At 39.4% G+C, this 22,247-nt stretch overlaps 1 protein-coding gene across 2 annotated transcripts in view; it reads left to right on the forward strand.

Moving 5' to 3' along the window:
- The window catches only part of cadm1a (cell adhesion molecule 1a), a 404,039-nt gene that overhangs the window by 273,771 nt on the left and 108,021 nt on the right, over positions 1–22,247 (forward strand). The window contains exon 2 of one of the 2 annotated variants that reach the window (XM_078266264.1): positions 5,525–5,542. The exons of the other annotated variant lie outside the window; for it this stretch is intronic. Within the exon in view, the coding sequence (XP_078122390.1) occupies positions 5,525–5,542 (18 nt within the window). The remainder of the gene's footprint in view (positions 1–5,524; positions 5,543–22,247) is intronic. 2 annotated transcript variants of the gene reach the window in all.

A 22,247-nucleotide genomic window follows, 5' to 3' on the forward strand; every position in this document is an offset into this window, starting at 1 on the left:
TATTTGATCAAAAAGCTTTAATGCAGCCAGAACCCAGGTATGGTTGTAACCCCAAAGCTCATTGTGATAGAGCACATAGTGTTCCATTCTCCACGCTTCATTTACTGCTGTGACTGGTTTAAAAGAAAGACAATAGGATTGGTGCTATTGATAATTAGTTTTTAATGTGCCACACTCATCATGTCCAATTTCATGCCCCTTAGGCAGCTGATCACAGATTTAATCAACACATTATTGCTTGCTATACTTAAACTGACTAGAGGCTTCTCTCTGTGTTTGTGTGTGTGTGTGTGTGTGTGTGTGTGTGGGCTTGTTTAACTATATTCGTGGGGTCCAAAAACCGGGAGTAGACCCCACAAGTTTAAAGGGCTGTTAGAGGGTTAAGACTTGGTTGTAGGATTAGGGATAGAATTAGGTTATGGTGAGGGTAAAGGTTAAGGTTAGGCATTTAGTTGTGATGGTTAAGGTTAGGGTAAGGGGCTAGGGAATGCATTATGTCAATGACGGGTCCCCACAAAGATAGTGCCACAAACCTGTGTGTGTGTGTTTGTGTGAGACAGTGTTAGCGTGTGTGTGTGTGTGTGTGTGTGTGTGTGTGTGTGAGAGAGAGAGACACGGTGTTAGTGTGTGTTTGTGTGATCGAGGAGCAAGTGACAGAGGTTGTCAGCATGTGCATCCATCCCAGCAACGTCCTTCTTTGATAGACATTGAATGTGTGTTCCAGGCCATTAACCAAGAGCTACATTTGAAGATGACGCGCTTGGAAGCGTGTTGTTGTGCTGTGTCGAAGGAAGCCATTGGTATTATTGTGTTTCTAGCAAAGAGTGAGTGTCCATGCCTCCCTCACCTGATGGATACAGATGAAAGCAGGGCTGTTATGTCTATGCTTTTTAGAATGCTCTTATTGCAAAATGCAGCATATCAATATATTTAGATTTACTAGTAGTGTGTATTATGCAATAAAATATCTTCTACTCTGTTGTTTTGTTTTTGTCTATAAAAAGTGTTTGTCCTTTCATTTCATGTCTTTGGTCACCCTTCAGCATATGTATGCCGTGTAAGGAGGTTGGTTGGGGTGGTGGATGGGTCAAACAACACAGGACTTTCACCCAGGAGACCGGGGTTTGTGTCCCATACTTATCCCACGTGTCACTGAACTGTACATTTTGTTCCCCACCCAGGATCTTTTCCTTAACCTAACTGTCCGTTCTTGTGCTGCATGTCAGTCAGTACGTCCCGACCCAGAGAGTCAAAGTACGCCAAGAGTCCCGGCGCTAAAGGAGACTTTTAACGTGAATAACAAACGCCAAAAGCACATGACCAAGCGTTTGTATTTTACGCAATAGGAGCGTGAGAACGTGTTGATAGGACATATAGATTCAGCAGTAACCAGCTATTAGCTCTTGTATCAAGAGCAGTGGCCTTTACTGTGTTTTAGCACATTTGGGTAATCATTTTCCCTTTTGTTTTTCTGCTAAATACTTTTGGCTAACCACTGTTTGCTCACACCATCTGATTGCTTGTGATTCTTGCCTCATCTGAATTCCTTTTAGCAATGTTGCCATGCTTCCAGATGTCAGCATTTAACTTGTGAGTTTCTGTGATGAGTACAATAGTATAGGAAAAATAAAACCCAAGTTATAAATATGTTTTTTTAAATTATGCTTTAGCTAACTGGTGGTGTAAAATAGGATTGTATTTACTGTATGTTCAGGATGTGTAATATATAAATATTGTATTCTTATTATTCCATAGCTTTCTTGTTTGTATTTTGCTTATGATCGGTTTGAACAAATTAATCTTTTTTTTTTGCTGACAATGATTATTTTTTAACTCGAATCACTTACATATTTGTTCTTGGCTGCTGCTGGTTTTGTGCGTGACAAGAACTTCACAACTTGGTCATGACCACTGCTCACAATGAAGAGACTTTTAGAAGTTGTCAGACGAGAGTGAGTATAGAGGAAGAGAAAGAGGCAGAAAATAGGTCCACTGGAGCCATGAAGAGTAGTGGCTGTGTTTATCTTGAACTACTTAGCTCCCTGGCTGTGAGTCAAACGTAGAGAGAGACATTGGGAGGTAGTGGAGGCCTTCATTAAATGCAGCTCAGGTCCTGGTGAAACCCTGGTAAATGTTCCTATCATCTCTGGAGTGGTCCAACGTCTAGCTCTCTTTCCAAATGACTCATGTTTAATGCATCTCGGCAGTCCTTGTCATTTAACCTCACCTCTGGAGGTTATAGGTTGTGCTGAAATAGTGAAGACTCCCACAAGACCCATAAGGGGCAAAGCGACCATGCAGTTATTCTTCACCCGCTCTCCATTTACTTAACATGGGGAGAGCTGCTCCATGTCTCGCCTATTGCTGTGCAATCTCCCCAAAGCAAATGGCCCTCACCCCATCACACTGCATGAACCTGAACTCAAGGGTGGTCTGGCCTGACCGTGTGGTCTTCGGAAGCATTTTGTTACTCTGCTTCCCGTGTGCTATGGCTGTATGCTTAAGCAGGAGACAACTGATGCTATGCTGGGAGACTTTATGACAAAAGCTGTGTTTGAAACCGTTACCTATTACGGAAATAGTGCACTATATAGTGTGTTCACCATTTTGTAGTGGTGTTCGAATTCTCCACGGTTAATTTCATTCACTATATAGCCCACTATAAAATACCCACAATGCACAGATAATATAATGATGTGCCCTACATTTTACTCCCGTATACCACAATGCAATGTGGTCGTGTTTCCCTGGATGAGAAGAAGAAGCAGAGTCACCCGTTAAAACTGAAAAGGAAAAATGGAGCGGGCTTTCGTTTCTAAACAATGGAAATGTAACATATACAGTATATACAACTTTTTATTATTCTCCTGAGTGCTCGGTTTGTTTCAGTGACGTATCATATTTGTTCACATGCTGCTGGGCGCACTCGTCTCGTCACAATAATAACCTGCGCATCTACTGACATCACGATATTTTCAGTGAGTGTCCAAAATCTCATTTGGGCGTTCCCTATATGGTTCGATATTTAAAAAACACTATATAAGGAATAGTGAGTGAGTGAGTGAATGAGGGAACGGTTCCGAACACAGCTTAAGTCTTCAGTCTTTAGGTGAACACTCCAGTTTGTAGCTTTGTCAAAAGCTTTTTAGGTGAGATTGAAGGCTACCAAACTCCATCAACCTTAATATTTTGTAAAATATGTATGTATATACGGTCATTAAACAATATTGAAAATGAATGCAGTAGTTTGTAAATGTAAAGGTCATTTCTTTGGTCAGACAGCACATCGTACAACCTCTGTTTGGAGCATACTTAGGCCTTTTAGCTTGCAGACATCCATCTCCAAGCAAATGATCAGCAAATCAACAGGGTACATCTTCATCACAAACAGGGCTGTGTAACACAATGTAAAATACCTGGTTACCTGGTGGTTACCTGGTGATTCTACCCTTTGTTCACTTGATCGTCACGCTGCATTTTCCCTGCAATTTTGCCAGCTTACAAGTAAAGACTGCCTCCCTTTTTTCTCCTCGTCTACCTCACTTACACACACCCACTCAATCTCTGCTTCTTGCTCTGGATAATGGTAATTAGAATATCCCCATGATTGAAATTTGGCAAAAGTTGAAGAGGAAATAGGTTTTCTAATCAAAAGCCGCCTCGTAGCTGGAATCCTGATGCTTACTTGGCTGAAAAATGTTCTTCAACGATGGGGGCCTAAATGGATGCCAGACTGTATATTGAGGGCCAACGCTGCTATTTCCCTGCAATGTTGGCTTTTATACAAACGTCCCCAGGGTTTCCCCCAAAAAAGTTGGCCCAGTGGCAAGTGTCTTTTTATGATGAGGGCCCGGCTGGGGCCAGTCCCAGACAGATGGCAGCATTAATGTAGAGCCCAATAGTTTCAGTGATACCAAATAATGGACGGAATCACAAAATTAATGATTTAAAAAAGCTATAAGAGCTAACTGGAGATTTGAAAATATGACTACGACTAAGTTTCCAACAGAGCCGCCCCACTGTAACTGTAGTTTAAAAAACATCTTACGGGCTTGCAATACAGTGGGTGGAACACTGTGTCCCAGTTGAGCCTGCTTTAACCAGTTGTTGCTTATTTATTTAAAAGTGTGTGTTTTGTTGTTATTTTTATGATGGGTTGAATAAACGAGATTGCTTAGCTTAGCATAAAGACAGGAAGCAAACAGAAACAGCTAGCATGGCTCTGTCCAAAGAAAATCCACCTACAGTAGAAGCACCTCTTAAGCTCACTGTTTAAAGGGATAGTTTGGATATTTTGAAGTGGGCTCGTATGAGGTACTTATCCAGGCACAGAAGCTGAGCATTGTACTGCTACTGTATGGACAGGCCTGGGCCACACAGAAAAACATTTTAGCCACCTAAAAAAATCCACATCAGTTTAAGTGTACACTATATTTAGAATATTTTCCCCACTTAACCTTGCCATCAAAAAGTCCTTCTCTTTTGGCACTGCATTTTCCTTACTGTAGCACATCCGTATTCCTACACCCGATCAGTCTCCCTCAGCAAAAGTTCTTCTGTGTACTAATTCGTCATCGCTGTCATAATCACTCACTTTCATTTTCTTGTATTTGTTTATTCCATAAACTGCAGAGAGTCTGACCCAAACAGCTTATCTGCGGCATATTGCAGTGTGCTGCACAGTTGCTCTTCTGCATAGGAATAGGGAAGTTCTATGTTTGAGAAAATGCATTGCCAAAGGAAAGGGCTGTGTGACGGCAATGTAAATTGGTGAACATATTCTAAATAAAGCATACACTTAAACTGATATTGACTTTTTGGTGGTCCTTTGTTTAGGTGTCTAAAATACGTTTTTTATTTCGCTTTGTTTATTCCATACAAAAACCCAATTATAAAAGCGGAAAGTTGTGGTTGTATGGGGGGGTTATGTGCTCAACTGTCTCTTGGCTCGGAGCAGTGACTTCCATGCTGGTTGTGTGGCAACCTCACGCTGTTGCCTATGGTGTCATTTCTCACACATTTATTAACCTGAGCTGATTCTTTTCCTCTTTCATTCCATAGATGCATGAAAGGCAATAGGAATGCCGTCATTATTTTGTGCTACAGTTAAGAGTTTTGGTGTATCACTGTCTAAATGCGGTTTCTGACAAATATTTCCGAGGATATTTGTGATTCAGTAGATGTGTGGCATGGGACTAACCGAAAGACATTTGCACAAGATATCATCTTCTGAGTATTCAATCGACAACATTTGGGTATTACCTCCAAAAAATGTTGATCAAAGCCCATTTCTAATTTGCCTTTGAAGTTAAAACCTTACCCGTGTAAGGTTGCATTTGGCAGAGAGGACCAGCATGCATGATTTTTCTTTGCATCCTTACCTGGCTTCTCCTCTACTTTACAAACCTCTATGCACTGGCAAATGGGGGCAATTAAATTAAGATGGGGCTTTGAATGCTAATCTCCCTTTCTGTTTTTTTCCCTCCCTGCTACCCTTCCCACCTATCCTCGTCCTCCAACACAGGAGCAGCACAGGAACCAGGTAAGCCTTCCTCACGTCTCCTTTCCTTCTCCTTACCACATCTCACCATGTTCCAGCTTTCCAGCTTCTGTCTCGTATCAAAACATGTATTCTCGTTTTGACTCCTGAAATGTTACCTCTTGGTTTTGTTACGTCACTGAAAAATCAATAAACAAATGTTTAAAAAAAAGAAAACATGTATTCTCTCAGCACCTAGTGCTGTGTTTTGCATAAGATCGATCCACAATCTCCCCCCATTTCAGTTTTTCTCATTCTCCCACACCTTTAGATTTATATCTGCCTCTCTTGCATTCTCCACAGCACATTTTTTCCAAATGTCATGTTGCTTCCATTGCTGCTGACATCTTCAGTTGCTTACCAATGTTCTAAATAGCGCTAGCTGTAGCATCCTAATGTACACTGCAGTTAATCAGATAGAGCAGGGTCTTCAACATTTTTTAAGCCAAGGACCCCTTAACTGAAAGAGAGACAGAGCAGGGACTACTACTAATATTGTATAAAATGAAGTTGTATATTAAACAGGGCCTGCAATATAGTGTAGGGCAGCCTAAAGCCTTTATACTTACATTTTTAGTGCACAGAATACTAAGCTATTAAAATAATAATTGTTTGCATGATTTTATAAATTATGTTTTAATGGTAAACATACATGTGGCACATCTGTGGATGGCTATCTTAGTGACTACCTTAGTAGTAAGCCAGTAAGTAAGCCTATCATCAGTGGGGATTTATATTTGCTAATATGTTGGATTCATGTAACATTTTTGAAGAAACTTTAAATAATTAACAATAATTTGGAGGCCCCCCCTGCAGTGACTCTGAGGATCCCCTAGAGGTCCGGGACCCCCTGTTGAAGATCTCTGAGATAGTACTAAGACTAAACTCAATGATCTGCGCTGCAGCCATGAAGGGAAGCACTGTGTGCAGATGAACACTGTTTATCTGCACACACTGCCATGACACAGAGCTGAATTTAAATCAGCAAAAATATATCTTTAACAGTAGCTTAATAATGATCCAAACAAACTGAAAAGAACCACTGAGGAAAGGAGCAATTCAGGAAAACAGGAAGACTTCTTACAGTGAAAATTTGTAATGAAGGCCCATCTCTTAATACAATTTTTCACATTAAAGGCCTGCTTCTTTTTGCCGTAGAGGTAAATAAATGCCATGGCTGCATTTTTTATAATTTACGGCGAATTACATTTGCAATGACAAAAATGAGAATTGTATTTTAAAAACACATTGTTTCCCTTGTCAGAATGTTCTTTAATAGCTACGCTTACAAAAAAAACACAACTGTATGCTGTAAATCAAGCCATGCTGCCCCTCTAGCTGCCTTTACTCCCCCTCTCCCCTTGCTCTCCCCTACCAAGCCTTTTAATCCAATTAGCAGTGCCAGCGACAGTTATTTATATGTACATGAATTAGAATTGAACAGTAAGAGATCGTCCCCTGGGGCTGATTGGACGGAGCCCAGTCCTTCCCAGGTCTGTTCTCGGTCACGAACCTATGCTGCTGCCACCAAGCAGTGGTGGTCTCTGCAGCTGCGTGCCAACAAAGCAGCAGAAACTCACACCAACATGCACTGCCAATGACAATCATCATCTCATCTGACTTTAATGTGAAAACCAAATCAGTGCCCACTTTCTATCCTCAGTAGTGAAATAATTAGAAAATATTGTTTCGTCTTCTCAATCTTATCTTTTCTTAAACTGTCGAGACTAAAGACCTATTTGACTTGTTCAAATTAGGACACTCTAATAAGCTGTCTTCTCAGTGTTCAGGTTCATCTTAGATCTATCTTCCGGTTGCATTCCATCGCATTGGACTGTAACAGTAGATGTGCCAAATGAGTATGTAGGCCTACTGTTAGCTGCCAAATATGGCAGCTAACCCTTTTGGACTATTTGCCAGCTATTGCAGTTCAGAAGGCTAGAAATGTCACAATATTGGCAGCATAATCTTTTTTAAAGGATTTAAATACAATATGTTTGAAATATTTAGAAAATGTCAAAAGATGGAATCATTATTGATGCCCTTTTTTAATCCAGTCAGCAGACGTTTTTCTGCAAAGTCACTTGCAAAATTCTTCACTTAAACTTAATTCTGAGGCAATTAAAGAACTAAATAAAGACAAATCGACCCTAGGATTGCATTAGCTTTTGGTTCATCTTGATTTATTTTCATTTATTAAGAAGGGTCCTCCTTGTTTGTTTTCTAAGTGTACAATACATACAACTGGAAATATTAAAGAATATATGCAACACGATAGATACCACATGTAACAAAATGAAAGATAAAAACAACAAAAACACAATATTTCCAAGGTCTGTGCAGTATTTACTTTATGAATGTGTAGCCAAAGCCACTCTTGCATCACATGTGATGAGCACCAGACCTTCTATCATCTATGACATGAAATCGAATAAAAGTGTGTAAAATCAAAGTACAGGAGTAAACCAGAGCGAGCAAAAATATTTCTTGTTTACAGTTCAAGGTCACAGTGCTTCCTTACTTGACCTGCCACAACAGACAAGACTTCTCTTCTCCTGTGTATGTGACTTGTGTGTTTGCTCTGTATGCCAATCAATAGAATGGAAGAAATGGGAGGATGGTGGTTAAACACAAGGAGTCTTATCCATGTGTGCACAGAGAAGGGCTCTTTATACACATACACACTCTCATGCATTTATGTGTGTGCATTCACATACACAAACACACACACACACACACACACACACAGAGTACAGTCCAGATTAATCACTAAATCAATCACACGCACGCATACAGTGTTTGCTTGTCATCCTGTATGCTTTTCTTTTTTTATAACAGGTTCAATTTCCCAAGCTACTAAAGCTCTATCCGTGTTTTCTCTGAATATGTATTCAGCAAGGTCATCTCTCACTGCAGCAAGAAACATTTCCCAACCACAGGATGTCTTTGCTATTGTAATGTCAATAGTCCCCAGTCCAATACATTGCAATTGACATTTGTCAATACACGAGCTGCTTAGAGCTACACTGTAAGCTGAGGATGCAGCTCATTCATTAGATAAGACCTTGTTCTGACTCTGAAATGTATTCAGGTAATAACAGGATGGATTTTGAATCTTATTCAACCTCTCAAGTAGGGAAAAAGATAGCAGTGTTGTAGTCAAGAACACCCAAACCGAGTCAGAGTCATTACTAAGACCAGAGTGTAGACCAAGACTTTGAGGGGTTGAGACCGAGACAAGACCAAGACCAAGGCAGGGCGAGACTGAGTCAAGACCAAGACCAGACCAAACAACTGAAACACAGTATATACACAACTAGCTATATTTATAGCAAATATTCGCTAAATCCCTTTGGGTGAGATGGTGGAGAGATTTCTGGAGAGTTTTGGTACAGAGGCAGCTGGTCCCAGCTGTGCCGGTTAGCGTTACATTGCAGAATTTACACACTGCTGTGTATTTTCTTTTAGATGTTGTTTTGCAAATAAACTCTTTAAAAAATATAATAAATAAAATGTTATTACCAACGATTTGGCTGATATCTCCCAGACAGCCAGAGCTTCTTCTCACCTACATTTACTTTGGGAGTGCATTTGGGTGGCATTTGAAGCAGGAAGTTTTACATCCAATCACAGTAATGATGTTAACACATAAATCAGATGATACACAGGCAATTTAGTAATATCCCAGAAGTTGTGGTCTTGACCGGTCTTGAAATAAAATCCTGAGTCCTCTTCATTCGAGACTGAGAGGAGACCGAGACCTTGAAAAAGTGGTCTTGAGACCGGTCTTTTTGCTCGCAGGTTTCTCTATAGAGCTCCCCCTACAGCTTCGGAATAGATATTTGGCAGCTCCGATGTTTACTTCTGTCAGTCTGCCGTTTCCTCTTTCTCTGTTCCTCCGACAATGCTTTCCTAGCTTTCTGCTTCTTTTTTGCCGGCTCAGTCATGACGATAGTGTGTAAAACTCCATCGCTACCTTGTTAGCCGGTTCCTGAATGGGCGTATGTGTGCAGTGCTGTGAAGCAATTCATTACATCGCGAGACCTGATATCACGCGATACTGCCGCTGAGTTGCAAGGGTGGTTTTTCAGCTCACAGGCGCTAGGGGGGAGCGAGACGACCACCACTCGACTCGAAAAAAGTCATATAACCATTCCAATGACTCCGAAGCTGTTCAGTTAAGGTAAATTAAGCTAAAAAAAACTGCATGGTTTCCCTTTACCTTAGGAGGACCACTGGGGTCGCTGTTGACCCCAAGAATAAACTACTGTCAGAAACAGCCATCATAGCAAATTGTTGACTTATGTCTTCTCAATACATTGTGAGTTATGTAATTACTGTCATCTGAAGCAAATCTGATTATTTTTATTTTAGGAAAGTGAGTCAATTTCCATATTGTGTAAAATGAAAATGTATACTTTTCTTTAATACAAATTGCAGCTTTTATCCCAAGTTGAATCCACATTGGTACATAAAATCTTATTTACCAACCTTTGATTCTGGAATCATTTAGTTTTCACTCATTTAAAATAAATGTTATTTGTGATATACTTATTTGGTGAAACCAACCGAAGAGCCATGGAAAATAATAAATAGTTCCATCTATTAAAACTGCAGAGGCGGAATTGGGTGCTTTTGACTGGTACCATTGGCATTTTTAAAAAGCACTAATTACAACAGAAAACAATGATAAAAAGTCATTAAGAACAAATTTATTGACAAAGTCATGAACAATTGGACTGATACAATAAAGCACATGCAAGATATGACTAAAAGTACTGTATACCTCTGGGGTTTGCGGGTAGGATTAAAAAAGCATTGTAATTTTAACTACTAAAGACAAAACTGATCAAAGTCAAACATTTAATTTAGAAAAGCAAAAATGTGTCAATCTAAACTTTCAACTATAGATTCGAACACTGCCTCTTTATCATGACAGGAGGAAGGGAGTGAAGATGAGGAAACCAAATGTTATAAAAAAAAAATACGATCGAAATGACATTTTACAGGGAGCAGAGAGGTCCCTGCTCTTGTCAGTAATGAGGATGCCCACTGAGTTCAGTAAAAGAGCTTTCATGTGGTCGTGCTTCATCTGCTCGGAATAAACTACAGAGACAAAGTTGTAGGGCATTATGAGGGTGTAAAAGAGCAAGTGTTTTAATATAGATTTGTATTTGTTTGATGATAAATGTCATTCTGAAAAGATTAGGCTGGCGTTCTTTCTTATTGTCAACAAATCCCATTAAAGGACCAAAACAGCGTATTAGTCCATCTCTCAGCACTTTCCATCTTCATAATGCCGACAAGATATAATAACAGTGCATGTTTAAAGTCACTATCTTTGACATTTCAAGATAAACAAATGTCTGTTATGCTGCTCTATTACCACCTGATGAGACAATCTCGTGATTAAACTTGAAATTAATTAAACAATCGTGACCTCATCACTGATACTAGAGAAACTGTGGACACAAGCTGCTGTGAACCTACTAAATTTATAATGTACATGTAAGTAGAATGTGCAATGCTTATAACAAAATAAGTAAATAAGAGAAAGTGTGCAGATTTGTGAGTGTCAAGTGAAAGGGGAAAAGTATTAATTATGGTTAGATTAAATCAGGTTATGGGGTATTTAATCATAGTTTTTGAACTTCAGCTTGAAATTTACAGTATGGGGTAGTATAAAATATTGATAAGCAAACGTAACAATACCTAATTTGTAAACAGAGGGTTGCATGCAGTCATTTTATAATGATTCAATTATTTGTCCTAATTAAATCATCACAACATAATAAAAAACTGTGTGCAGTTCTCACTTTCTCACACAGTTTAGTTAAGTCTAGTTTAGTCAATGTAGTTTTCCAACAGCCAATCAACTTGCAGCAGTACTCTGCAAAACTTTCCATCTTATGCAGTCATATCTGTCTACAAGTGAGTCCAAAGAACTTTGCTTTCATACGATAAGTGGAAAAAATGCCATTAGTGCTATAAGAACGTTTCAATCTATTTCCAAAAGAAGTCAACTTCTTAGCCTTTTAGCCTCTTTTAGCTCTCTGTTTTAGTATCTTCCTGTAGTGGTGAATCCGGTCTTAGTGCTCTAATTGACCATGCTGGTAGATTTTTATAGCACTGTTCCAGAGCTCTGGCCTTATTGTAAATTCTTAAATGGACATTTTATAAATAAAAGCCCTAAGCCTCTTCCATTGGACGGTATTCTTTCTTGTTGTACTACATGTATGCCACAGCTCCTTTGATTAGCACATAACAAGTCCAGCAATAGCTGATGCCACATGAAGTTCAAAAACCTCTGTGACTCTCAGTTACAGCTTGCAGTGTAAACCAACACTGAGTTTAGTCAACACGCATAACAGTGTCTAAATAAGTGTTTTTGAGAATAAATGTTTGCAGAAGAGCAACAAGCCCACTTACATTTTTCACTCCGTCATTAAAGTTGTCTCCTGAGATTGCCAAATGTCATTTTTCATTGTTCATTGCTTGCCAATCTGTCCTGAATTATGTCAAACAACTGCTCTACTGTGGTACTGTCAGTGTTTTATTTCTTACTTACATTTCTCTTTGTTACAGTATGTTCATTTTCATGTTCATTATATACACATAGATACTGTCATGTTTTTTCTTGCTAACATAATGCTGAATAGTGCTGTATTATTTGGCTGTAAACCACTGTATTTTTAAGCGTAGCAGCCAAAACGTCCCCAAAAAACAACACATGCCACTAATGCTGCTTCTCTGTATGGTTGGGAAACCTGCCCTGAGCCATGCCATCAGCAACTGCAGTCAGAGCCATGATGCATGCAAGGCATGAGTGGGTTTCCCAACAACAGGCTGGATGAGCTGAAGGTTTGCTACACAGGTCATTTTTTATAGCCCAATATCACATACTACAAATTTGCTTTAAGGGGCTTTACAATCTGTCCAGCATACGGCACCCCTGTCCTTAGATCTTTGCTTCAGATAAAGAAAAACTCCCTCCAAAAAACCCTATAATGGGGAAAAAAATGGAAGAAACCTCAGGAAGAGCAACTGAAGAGGGATCCCTCTCCCAGGATGGACAGACATGTAAAAGATGTTTGTACAGAATAACCAACAGAATAAAATGGCAGTATAGACAATCCAAATGATACAAATTAGATGAAATGGATCTGGGACAATGTCAGCAGCTTCCAGGTATCACCAAACCACTAGAGCATGAGCCACACAATCTCCTCTCCACCACCTTCTGCTAGTTTACAGAAAGCATCTGTTGCCTGTAACTCTTCATATGTTTTGCTTCTTCTTTTACCATTCCTTCACACTGATCCACTGACAGAAAAGCACCAAATAATACTTCTATCATGTTACGTAGAACATATTTGAGTAACAAATATCACATCATTTTTATGCAGCTGCTTCACCAATAAGCCTTTATGTGCTTTGCCAGTGAAAAGCTTTTAATTTGTAGCAGCAGCAGGAAATGTGCAGTACAGCATTAGCAGTATCCAAAATACAGCTGTAGGGGAGCGGATCAGAAAAGAGAGAGGCTGCAGTGCACTTTGTTAGATGAAAAGTACTGGGAGTTGAACTTCAAACCACAGAACCTTGTGTTTTATACAGGAGCTACAAAAGAGAGCAGACAGAATGAAAAAGTCTGGACTGTTGACTAAACCCAGTCTCAAAATCCCTCCTCTCTTCCTACGATATACACTGTACCACTGCTACTCTATGGCTGTGTCCCAAATTCTGGGCATGGAGTCTACTTGAAAATAATTTTTGTCCGTTGAATTTCTAATATTAGTCAGATTGGTGAAGCCAGTTTGTTGGGCTGCTACAAGCTTCAGATCAGTGCTTCATTAGTGCTGAAACACCACTGACATTTCATGTCTGGTGTGGATTTGAGGCACAGGTAGGCGACAAAAGGGTGCCTCCCCCCCCCCCCGAAATTAGATTGTCTAACCTCACAGATGTTAGATAGTAGTGCATTTTGGCACTCCTCGTCAACTCACAGAGTCAAATTTCATTTATATCTCCAAGAGGGTGTCTTCAAACAGACAACAAAGTGTTAATCCAACTAGTAAACTCAGTGTCTATGTACTGTATCAAGGTAATGATAAAAGCATCAATATAACGTCCATTTATCTGCACTAAACTTTATTAAACACTTATCCAAGCTGCTAACAAGGTAAAAAAAAAGGGAGGGTAAGTGTTAACAATATAAATAGTGTTTAATAGCAAATAAAGATAAATATATGTGAAATAAATGTGAAAATACAATTAATCAATTTTAGTTCATTTTCAGTTGACTGAAAGGAAAGATAAAAAATCCAACTTTTTCATTTTTTCAATCCATCTGAATTATTTAACTCACTGTGTGATTTATTTATGCATTCAGTTGTATCTTCGAGTAATCACATAGCCTATTAGTCATATATTTGCTTCACACAGATTAATAGCGGGTGATATTTGTTTGACAGATTGCATTGCTGTGCATTCTTCGAGCTCTTTCTTAGACAGACACCTTCGTCATCAGTTGTTTGTCACTTGTCGTGGCCCCTGAGGAGTAAGCCTGCTTCGCCCTGCGTGTGTCAGGAGATGATGGCGAGATATCCCCTTTTCTGCTTTCTCACGCTGTTCTGCAGCTGCCTGACTCAACATAATATGCATACGACTTGCTTACACATTTAAAATGCTTGAGTCAGTAGCCGTACAAGATGTTTTCCACCTGCACCTGTGATTTTTCTACAGTTTGAGCATCCTCCAATAAACACTGTGCTCACGCATCAAAGAAGAAAATGCTGCACATGCTACTGTGAAAATATCTTGCATGTACATGACTTTATTCCAGTTTTATAAGTTAAAGCCAACTTGTTCAGTTGCTATCTGTGATACTCCAGCCCCATTTCTAATAAAGTGTTTGGACTCCTTTCAGATTTTATAATCTGGCTGTTAAGCTATGTGATCTTGCTGAAATCCACTGTCTGTCCGAAGAATTGACTAATTCAATCAGACAAACTGTATTATTTTATAATCTGAAGGTAAAAGCAGAATTTTGATCTCCAACAGGTCCTCCAAACCATACTGTAAGAAGTCATTGATCATACTCCTTCCTCTGATACGATTCCAACGATAGGAACATTTCATAATTTAGTGCCCCTAGAGGTGGCAGGAAATACAACCCACAGGAGCAATTTTGCACTTGACAGTAGCGGTTTGAAACACGTTAAGGTTGCGAAGCGGTCAAAGTTTGATTAGGTTCAGGCACAAAAACCACCTGGTTAGGTTTAGGCATAGGCAACAATACAAGCTTGTGGTTTTGGTTCAAATCAGTACATCTGTTACGTAATTTTCGTCCGGTAGTTCTGTGTTTTGTAAAGTTAAAAAACTTTACTTTTATTTTCCAACAGGACACAAACCCCAGTCTCCTGGTCCAAAAGGTCCTGTTGGTTTGACCTATCCCCCACCCGAGCCTGCGTCCACCTACACGGAATTTGGCGCTCTTATAATTTGTCACCTTACTACTAGTCTCGCTTTGCCAGACCATCCACACGCTGCGAAGCGGAGGAAGGTCTGGCTACTCTACACAGCATTCCGGGATAGGAGAAAAACGTGCTCTGGTTTATTGGCATTTCTTTAAACCAATCACAATCACTTTGCCCCCTTCATAATTACTATTGCCACTAGAGGGCACTGCCAATATAATCGTAAATGTGCGTCGAAATTGCTGCTTGAACAAATGACTTCTGGGGTCATTTTTCGGGTAAGGACAGTCTCCACTTAAATTGTGGTACTGGCTGTTTTCTTTATTAATGTGAATGTAGCCTTAAGACAAATACAACACTTGCATAGATAAAACAGGTTGCAACTTAACCAAATCAAAAATGATATATAAAATATGTTATCACTATAGTGACTGTGCTTACCAGAAAAATGACAGCATTCACTTTTGTGAGCACAATAATTATAATCAATAATTGATTGGGAAAAATGGCCAAAGCTACAAAATAACATCCAAGTTGTAATTAAGGGGAATCGTCCTTTTAACATGCCCCAGTCTTTGTTTTTGTATTCCTTTATATTCAGGAATTGGACACATTGATGCTTAAAGGAGACACTAATTAATCTTGATATGGTAGAGGGCAGACAGATGCTGCAGTGCCTTCTACCTCCCTCCCCTATTCTTTAATTCTCTCTCTCTCCTTCGCTGTCCTAGTCGACCCCGGTAAAGGCTCTCCACTCACTTTTGTTCATCAGGCAGGGGATATAGAAGCACCTCCGCCTCTCCCTTCCCAACACTCTCCCGCTCTGTCTTTCTTCCCTGAAAGAAAATTCCAAATGAGTGAGCCCAGACCCCAGCTGCTTCTCTGACGCATTAATCACTTGGCTGCCGCCCCCTTCACTCCTACATGCGCATACACACTGGGTTCACACACACACACACACACACACACACACACACACACACACACCCACACACACAGACACTCTCACTCACGGATAACCTGGGTTGACTGACACAAGTAAAGGCATGTACGGCCACTGTGTAATATAAACACATGTCAACGCACACGACTTGAGCAGGTAGAGAGAGAACACAGCAGGATGATGCACACATACACAAAGCATCTGCCCACCACTCAAGTGATCTTGACTCTATACTACACCAACCCTCTCTCTCCATCCAGCCATGGCTCCCACATGACCCTCCATTTTCCTCATCATTAGCGACACCAACCAGCAGCCGCCTTCCATCCGCCCATCCCTCCCTCTTACCCTTTCTGCCTCCCTCGCCGCTTCTCTGTTTACTTCTTCGATTTCTTTATTTGAATCCGGCAGAATACCTCCCCGCTGTCTCCTCCTGAGCAAAGAGGGGCATAAAAGGCGGGAGAAATAGAAGCAGAATAGGGGAAGAGAAGGGAGGAAAGCCTGCTTTAGATGTTAATTTGTAGGAAATCATATGTAAAGTGATGCACCTGGTTTATGCAACTACCCCTTAGGAGATGAGTGGAGGATGTTACACATCCTGACAGTGAAACCGCTTGATGAAGCTGCAGTCATGAATGTCATGAACTCATCACGCTTATATGGGCTAATGCTGTTTGTAGCGATATGATTATTTTTGGACTAATTGGAGATTAACCTTCAGAAACACTTACAGCTGCACTAATGGATATATATATATATATATTATATCAACTGCTGCTCCCCTCTGCTCAATGGCAGTTTTAGGCGTGTTTTAGCTCAATGCTTTAGTTATCCAGCCTGCAAAAATTGGTCTCAAAAACTTTGTTTCCAGCTGTAACAGTCTGTTGTTGTTGTTGTTGTTGTTGTTGTTGTCGTCAGTGAAAAGACTATTAAACCTGACATACTGTATACTACCTGCCCCTTATGAATGGCACATAATGTTAGCAATTAGCTGCTAAAGAGAAATATTTTCCTTAGAGTGATATAACAATACTAATATATATATATAATATAATAATATATAACAATACAATTTCTCCTTTCAAAATCAAAGTGGCAGTTTGTCATGAAATGTATGGAGCACATTGATTTTCCCAAGGTGATGAACCTTAACCTGGTTCCAGACCTCTGAATCACCACCCACATCTCCAATTTTCTCCGCGATTCAAGTGAGTCCAGTGTTTTTCTCTTTGAAAGATGTAGGACATGAGCCATCAATCAGAGCTTTGTATTAAAGATTAAGAAAAGGGACATCTTGTTCCAGATCCAGAAAAATAGCTACACATTAAACATAGGGTCCTTCCTAGTGTCACCGTCAGTACAAACAAGTAGCTGTTGTTTGCATCCAAGAGTTTTGCATTGTCAGTTGTAGTGAACATTGCACCCTCTAGGGGACGCTAGCGAGGTGCTTTTAAACTCTTGTTTCGGTGTTACCTTATGGAATCTGTGTTGAATTTCTCTGAACATCCATTTAGTTACATGCTTGCAACAACACTCTAAAATCAATTTTGGAACAGCTGTTGCATATTTATCAATAATGACTATATAATTATCCTAATTTTCCCAAAGACTCATTTACATTAAACTAACACTGGACTAAACTGACATACATATTTTAACTCCAGGCATTGCAGCTTCCTTAATCTACTGTAATTATTTCCATGAATCAGCAATGCTTGAAATACATTTTGTAGTTTGTATAACTTGCACTTTTTTCCTGATTTGTGTGTGTATTTAGTGGGGGTGAGGTTATTGGAATGTAGCTGTGAGAACTATTTAGTAATCATTGCCGATGCCTTTAATTGATGTACGTTACAATAATGCAAAGTTATTTTATTTAAAGTGGCTATATGTAACTTTCAGTTTGTGTTGATTCTAGCTGCCGCTTTGGACAAAAGTGTATTTACCACACCTGCTGTCATAAAGGTCTTTTCTTTACGGTGCTGTATTATCCACTGTAGCATCCTGAGTCAGCTTTACAGGGAGGTCATATAGTTGCGATGAATGTTTTGCTCGGACAGAAAATCATTAATTTACAGTAAAAGAATACGTTACAGATGCATCGTTGCATTTCAAGTGCTGCATACGGTAACTTAGCCTGGATCAGAAGTCATGATGATTCAAATACCTTAACTGATTAATTAACTTATTGTTCCAGCATTAAGGCATGCATGAGATACTATTACTATATATATATATATATATACTAAGTACTACATGAATTAATGCATGCTTTTTCATGCATGAATTCATGATAATTAATGTACCATTATTATAAAGTGTTACCCAGAATTGTATTCATAAGTTAAAAATGTCTTCATAGTTATTTAAAAACCTCTTGAAAAAGGCTTATATAGCCCTCACAGGTATTGAAGAAGCACACAGTGTATGCAGCCATTTGCATTTAAAAACATCAACACAGAGCTTCACTTTGTATTTTACAAAGGGACGGAGAGGACATGAAGTATTTATTCTGGGATCACAAGGAAATATTTTGACCTTATTTTGAATTGACAAACCTATTTATATGATCATGGTTGTGACAGTTTGCTATGTGAAGAACATGTAAATATCATGTCAGTACAGTACTTGTTTCTCAGAAAAACCTACTGTTTGTCCTGGAGCACATGCTAGCAGAAGATGAGATTAAAACAAAACAAGTGCCTCACATGTAGTATTAGTTACAGTGGAATCGGGCAAACAGTCATTTCCTATTTCGCTCCCTTAAAGTCTCGATTCCATCATGTCAGAGGGTAACAGAAGCACCCTGCTGCCACCATAAGAAAAGATCTCCTCATAATTGTACATAATACATAATTGTATTCATAAGTTAAAAAAACTCTTGATAAAGAGATCTTTTTTCTAACAAAATGTTGTAATGGTGTATTGGTATTCAACTGAGTAAACTCAAATATGTTTAACTGGGCTCTGAAAAATAATTCAAAACAAAATATAACACTATACAACAAACCCTGTAACATTTCAAGGCTATGCCAATGTGAAAATATTATTTCACCTCTGTAATGGCTCCATTGTTGTTAGGATTAATTTACTCCACTCAGGATTATGAATTTGAAAAACTGCAGCTGTTAATTTTCAGTTAATGACAAAATACTCAACAGTCATCGCATGATGCATTGTAATGTGCCACTCACCAGGGCTGTATAAAACCATTTACTGCTCAATAAAACTCCTAAACGCATTAATAGGTACACAAAACATCAATAATAGAACAGTACAAATTTGTGAGCAGCTCTGTACTGAACAGAACGTATACATCTTAAAACAGGTCAAAGCTGTAAAATGTGATGGCAAACAGATAAAATGCTGTGTTGATTCCTTCACTTGTAAATATAATGTGCACCTTGGGCACACACAAAGGTGTGGTAGGCTGCAATGACTTCTGTTCAGACAATGACTGGATCTTTTTCATTTTTATAGCAACACATAACACATTAGGGGTGTGAATCGTCACTGGTGTCACGATTCGATTCAATTACGATTGTCCTGTCAACGATTCGATAGCTCGAAGCATCACGATAAGTCACCTCCTCAATATTATTATAAATTGCTATATGCGGTTTTTATTGACAAACTCAAGCAGTCAGATATATATATATATCAGCAAGTAACACAATAATCGATTATGGTCTGTCACCACTGCATCGGTTCATAATCGTCCACATCTGCATCGCAATGCATCGATGCAATGATTAATTTCAACACCCCTATAACACATGGTACGTTTCTTTTAAAAAACGACATACAGATGCATCTTGATAATAGCCCAGCTAGGTTGCCTTTATACAGCATGCTGTGCTGCTGCTGTGTTATTTAATAAGAGACACTATGACCGTGGATGTATTATAAGAAGACTGAGACATAATCAGAGCCTTACTGTGGAGTCTGATCAGTAAACTGACCAATGGGACCAAACTCCGTGTGTCATCTCTTTGAGCTTCCCTCAAAGCAGTCTACACACAGATTATCGGCCTCCTTCAAATCCTCACCAAGACAGATTCCACTGTGTGAAGTGGTCAGGCCATACAAGAATCTTGACCTTTTCTCAGCTGCCTCCGGCTGTCAGTCGGCCATTCTAACACAGCATTCACACGGCAAGTGGCTTGGTTGAAGGGTTGTTCTGTTCTCAGAGATCATGGTTAAAATGACGGGGGCCAGTCATCATATGCATCAAATACATTTTAAAAAGCAAGGTCATAGATGTCCTCTTTGTTGTTGCCTTTTGTAATCTTACATGTTTTAACACATCAAAGGATTGAAAGTGTGACGTGGCAATGCAACCACGGCAAGCACGGTTGATCAAAGTTAAACCACGAAGTCGGTCTGCAATCAGACATTGGCAGGACATAAACACAGTCACTCTTATGTTCAGTCTCACACACACACACCTAGACACACATAAACGCTCTGGCCCAGAACACAAAGATGTGTTATTCCATCAGCAGGAGCTACACCAACAGAAAGGAGAAAATGATTGTCTGTTTAATAAGCATGCACCCAGATACACATGTTCCTCGAAATGTCAGATGGAAAATTAATATCTCTGGATTGGTTAGGGTGATCACAAGCAGTGCAGGGAGCAGAATGGCTCGCAAATGTTAAGTACATCAATTTACTATGCAATATTCCTGTATGTTGCATCATGTTTCTGATGGAGACAGGGTATGAATAAATGCATGTCTAACAGTAGAACTTGTAATACTAATGCTATTACAATTAATAACACCACAGGGAGAGCTGGGGTGGGAAAAAAAGATACATTGACAGTCTGATGCCCGGATTAATATCTAATATTTTTAGCAAGCCTTTTATCCTTCCATCCTTTGTAAACAATATTTGCAATTTACAAAATAAAATCTACAAATAAAATTGATGTCAGTCTGACAGGGGGTTTGATTTCCTGATGAAAATCTTTCTCACTGTCACGGTGGCCATCTATGTGACTGACTTAGGATGCCTTCCTTATTGAATCAAATGGAAACATGCAGCTGTTAGCCCAGGCAAATGGAACATGGCGTTTTTTCTTTCCATTGCAGCCTTGGTGAATTCGGGCCCCAGGCTAGCTTTGTGCAGTGCAGTGTGGAGTGTCATTGTCTGACAACTTTAATCTAGGATTGGCTGCCTCGACTTTTTGACACGGATGGCCGAGGGCTAAAATCTAGCCCCCTTTTAAGTGCCATGGGCCAAATATGTTACACGTCGTTGGAAACACCAGGATACTATGCATCCTGATAAAGTTCCCTTGGCCTTTGGAATTAAAATAGCCCCCCCACATTATCACATCCCCTTCACCATACCTAGAGATTGGCATGGGGTACTTTCCATAAATTCATCTCTCAATGCAAATCAAACCAGCTATTAGGCTAACTGAAATAAAACCATGCCAATCTCTAGGTATGGTGAAGGCTATGTGATGATGTGGGGCTATTTTAATTCCAAAGGCCAAGGGAACTTTATCAGGATGCATAGTATCCTGGATCCATGAAATAACTGGCCTTTAAAATAAAACTCTGCCTGCCTCTATGGGAATTTAACATAGGGGTGTACTTACTTATGCCCCCTGTATTTTAAGGAAGAACATTTATTTATTTACGATACATTATTCATTCACAAAGAAAATTGGTGTCCTCATTTTTTTAATTAAGGCATTAAGATCAATTTCCAAAAGATGATTTTTTTATTCCTCTTTTTAGTCAACTTTAGCACGGGTGTCCTAATTTTTTCACATTTTTTCACATGACCGAGCACCCAGGAGGACAGTAAAAGGTTGTACCTTTTACTGTCCTCCTGGGTGCCCGGTTTGTTTCAGGGATGTTTTAGAAGTATTTTGTTTGGGTTTGTTTACATGATGCTGGTCGCGCCCGCCTCCGTCACACAAACAATGGGCGCATCTCCTACACAAGTCACGCAACGATGTGTTTTCAGTGAGTGTCGGAAATCTCGTGTGGTGGTTCCCTATATAGTTCACTATTTAATAAACACTATATAGGGAATAGTGAGTGAGTGAATTAGGGAGCGGTTACACAGCTAGTGTATTTCAACAGTTTTAAAAAGTCCCTGGAAGCAGCTGTATAACTGAGCGATAATCATGTAACTGTGACAAAAAAATAGAACAGACTAAATGTTGCTTCATGTTTACTCATGTTGTTTTTAAATGAATGAAAGCTAGTAGCTTTTGGATCTAGAAAGTCAGGTATAGCATGCTTTGGAAAACAGAAATTTAAAGTAG

This window comes from Sander vitreus, chromosome 13 (genome assembly GCF_031162955.1).
Source record: "Sander vitreus isolate 19-12246 chromosome 13, sanVit1, whole genome shotgun sequence".
Classification (NCBI taxonomy): domain Eukaryota; kingdom Metazoa; phylum Chordata; class Actinopteri; order Perciformes; family Percidae; genus Sander; species Sander vitreus.